The sequence below is a fragment of the Gymnoscopelus braueri genome (assembly GCF_963280865.1).
Source record: "Gymnoscopelus braueri genome assembly, chromosome: 11".
Lineage (NCBI taxonomy): Eukaryota > Metazoa > Chordata > Actinopteri > Myctophiformes > Myctophidae > Gymnoscopelus > Gymnoscopelus braueri.
Genome location: NC_137613.1, coordinates 15,260,547 through 15,264,646, shown reverse-complemented (window position 1 = coordinate 15,264,646; position 4,100 = coordinate 15,260,547). Strand labels below are relative to the sequence as shown.

Here is a 4,100-nt window from a genome sequence, read left to right as displayed (position 1 = left end):
TTCGAATGGCTAGGCCGGGCACTGAACACAACAGGCAGTGTTTACAGGTGGGGTCCATGTCTCTGCACTCTAGTGACACCTACTGGTTGGTTCTGGTTGGAATTTGGGAAGACAGTGCAACTCCCCCTCAAAATGTTATGCTCTCCTGGTGAATGAAGTTCCTCGCTGTGAGGTGACAGTGGCTATAGTGACTCTTGGCACATGGTAGTCTGTTGTTCCCTTCCAAGGCCAACAGGGGAGGCTGGCGGCAACAGGGACCGCAGGATACATGGGGGGTAATTGGCTATGTCTAAACAAGTTCTCTCTAACGCTCTGTTAGGAACGGTGCTCCTCCCATGGACTGAAAATTCCACTACTGTGCGATGTCTCCAACAGTAGTAAAAATAAAGGAAACGATGTCACTACTCATCAAAACCAAGGGCTGTTTTGTGTTGTTAAAAGACTATTCTCCACGGTGGGAAACGTCTCAGGACCCCACCTTCTCTGTGTAATACACTTTTTGGGCAGAAAATAAAATATGTCCACCAGACGGAAATTATTATTACTCACCTGCGCTCTCTACAGATGTGGTCAATATAAATCGCCATTGTCTTTCAACAACACAAAACAGCCTTTGTTTTGACGAGTAGCGAAATTGTTTTCTTTATTTTTTACTACAGTTGGAGACCTCGCATGGTAGTGGAATTTTCAGTCATTGGGAGGAGCACCGCTCCTAACAGAGCGTTAGAGAGAACTCGCTAACGCTCTGGACAAGAGCCATTCACACTGAGAACTATAACTATAAAGATAACTATGACTGGGTGTAAAAAAAAAAAGAGACTCCTTTGAATCTCCTACCGGATGCATTAGCATCTTTCTGACGGTAATCAAATTGTTGGCTTAGGAATGCCACAAAAACTAAAAAATCTCCATGAATTCAGTGCTTTATGAGTGTGTGTAATTGATAAAAAATAAGGTTTATTTTTTGGGTGAACTACTCCTTTAAGAAGCGTAGGATACAATAAATCCTAGTTAGATTCCTTAATTTGGTAAAACATAGAGGAAACATTGAGTTGGTCGTTTACTGCAGGAATTAGGATTGAAAAGACCCCTTGATTGCTCTTCCCCACTCAGTCATGATCAGTCTGATCCCCATCAGCTGTCTCTTTGTTGTTGTGGCCTATATAACAGACCAGTGTTTGTATACCATTTGTTCATTCTGAGAACTTCATATGGAGCCAGAGTGTGTGACACTTTTTTCCTCTTTTTAACCCATTACAACCAATATATGTATTTGGCCGTGGACCCCCCATCTTAAAATGTTTCGTGCCAGAGACCCCCAGAAGAGAAGATTTGTGTCAATTGTTTTAATAATTATTCAAAATGTCAATATTTTTCAAAAATGTTCAGAAATAGATGTACAAGCTCGCTGAGCAGCACGAAGTGACATGCTGTGATCTTGTAGATCTGTTATTTTTGAGAACCACTTCTAAACCACCGCTCTAAAAACGTATGTTGCATATTATATATACGGTTAAACACTGAGGAAGACTTCATTGTCGAAACTTTGGTTTATTTTAATAAACTTTTGCATCGTGGCTAAGAGCTGTGCGGCATCATCCCTTTTCAATACTATTACCTGCCGTGGTCAGCGCTTCATCAACACAGGTGTGCGCTCCCTCCTCTGTGTTTGCCTGGCTATATTATATATACACATATAGCTCAAATCTAAAACGATTTTAGCTGATGGTTAAGTGTGTTTCCAGTCGTCAGCAACTCAGCACCTTACCACAGCTATTGGTGTGCGTTAGCTTTTCTGCTACTTTTATCGGAGATAACAATGAAACCAAGTGGCCTTATAATGTTGCAGTCCAGTGGTTTTCAACCTTTTTCTCATCAAGGACCCCCAAATTGACACATATTAGCCCAGGGACCCCCATTTGAAAAGATATGCCAGGGACTCAACCATTTTGTTTTCTTGGGGGTCCCAATCTACACTGTAGTATCATCATCAGTGTTCATTTAACTCAGAGTGTACAAATGGAACTAAATGGACCCTAACAGGTCCATTTGGTTCCATTTGTACACTCTCAGAGTTACAGACACATAAGGGTCAATTTGGTTCCTAACTATTAATTTGTCTGGGGACCCCCTGGAGCCCCTTCAAGGACCACTGGTGGTCCCTGGACCACTGGTTGAGAACCACTGTTGTAGTCCAACAGAAAGAATGAAAACATCCTAGAGTGATGCTTCACGTCACTTGGCAGGAGGGATATGTTCCCATACGCTGTTAGCAGTTAACAGTTCCAAGCAGAGCACATTCACTGGACGGCATTCAAACGGCATCAGAGACAGAGAGCCGTTTTTCAGCTGGGTTTAACATTTCCTCCCAGCTCCCAAGTTAATCACTTTGTCCTTAACGACCGAGGCCTGCGAGGTCACGGCAATGTACGTGGAGCCTCCTTGGAGACGGTGGAAAAACTTCCGTTGACATAACGTTTTCCAAGTCGTTCACTGTTTAAGCTCACCTTATAGTACCAGTGCTGTACAGTGAAACACTTGGCATTGGAGTCTAACGCACTGTTGGAAACACTCAACAAAGCCCGTGCGGACGATATATGAGTTACGGTTTGAATGTGGGTGGATGGTAAAGTGATTTAAAGGGAGTGAGTTTAAAGTACAGCATGATAAACAGCAAAGTTCAAACAAGTACAAAACTGTGCTTGGGTTTCATTACAGCATGCAAAAAAAGTATGTCTTATTAGATTAGATGCTATTGTTCTGTTTCTTAATATAAAGTAATTCAAATATAAAGTATGCGATATTCAAAGTTATAGAAGTGATCAAAATGTTTGATATCACGCCGAGTTGTGAACAGCTTGTAGATTTAAGTTGGTTTTATTATAACGGGAACGGTAACGCACACCAAGGGGTTTGGTGAGGTGCTGACCTTTGGGAACAAACTTAAAAAGAAGGAAAATAAGTCACATACTCCGGCTCCATATACAGTGATTTACTGTATTTGATTGACGTTTCTGCCTGTCAGAATCAACGCAGCAGTGTAGCAAACACTGGTCTCATAGCGTTGCTGTCGTGCGGAAACCTCTCATCTCCATATTTTAACTCTTTGCGTTTTTTCGTACGTTTAACGCCCTACTTGATCATACTACAGCGTCACACAAGAGCATCAAAAGTATCAGATCCACAAGCTCCAAACGCAGTGCGAAGCGACGCGTTTTTCGATCTTGACTTCTACCTTGCTATTTTAGAATTTCAATCCTGAAAAGTAACAGTTTCGGACATGTGAGGTTTCCACCCGACAGAGACGTTATACTGTATTGGCTACACCAACGACACACCTGATGGGGATCAGACAATCCTGTGATAGCGGTTGAAGAAATCAAGTGTGCAATTTCTTTTCCTTCTTTTTAAGTTGGTTTTATTTTCACATTCGCTGTCAGTGGAGAAGCTTGGAGCCTACTGTAGGGAGGGAGATCTTTAGGTCTGATGGCTTCCCCTGCATGCGTGTGTATCTGACTATATTTTACTTCTTGTCTATGGCTGTTGCACCTCTATAGGACCTGGCGTACATCCCCACGACCAACGAGAAGACGGTAACCTACAGACGGGACCGCCCTCTCGACCGCCCCGTGGAGATGCACATCCAGGTTCCCAAGATGCCCCTGGGCGCCTCCTGGCAGTGCTAATAAGCCCGGGTCCAAAAAGGTCAAAAACGACTTGACCCCCCCCGTCAAGTCGAGGAGGGAGGGAGTCTGGGTCAACAGCATCTAGGGCCATATTGGAGAGGACCTTGGTTAACTTTTACAGTGAACACCCCCCCCCCCCCCCCCCCCCCCGCCCCGCCCCGCCTTTTCCTGGACAGACTGATAATGTGGTACAAATGGTCAACTAAACTGAAGCTGCTATGGATTGTTACGTGTTTGTTAAGTGTCCGGTTGACCAAACTCTCATTGACTGTGTTGTGTGACTGTGGCCAGTATTTGTCAATTCTACAGAAGGCGTTGGAGAAACTACGATGTCTCATGATGTCCCTACTGGATCTTCCACTGATGTCACGGGGGGAGGAGCTTTAAGCCTGATTTATGCCATGTCGTTACGAT

General features: G+C 43.8%; 1 protein-coding gene across 1 annotated transcript in view; it reads left to right on the top strand.

Annotated features, from left to right (window-relative positions):
* Window positions 1-3,783, top strand: part of itgb8 (integrin, beta 8) — a 38,952-nt gene extending 35,169 nt beyond the window's left edge. Inside the window, 1 exon segment of the mRNA XM_080443031.1 lies at window positions 3,558-3,783. Coding sequence (XP_080299157.1) covers window positions 3,558-3,686 — 129 coding nt within the window. The 3' untranslated portion in view covers window positions 3,687-3,783.
* The last annotated feature ends 317 nt before the right edge of the window (window positions 3,784-4,100 follow it).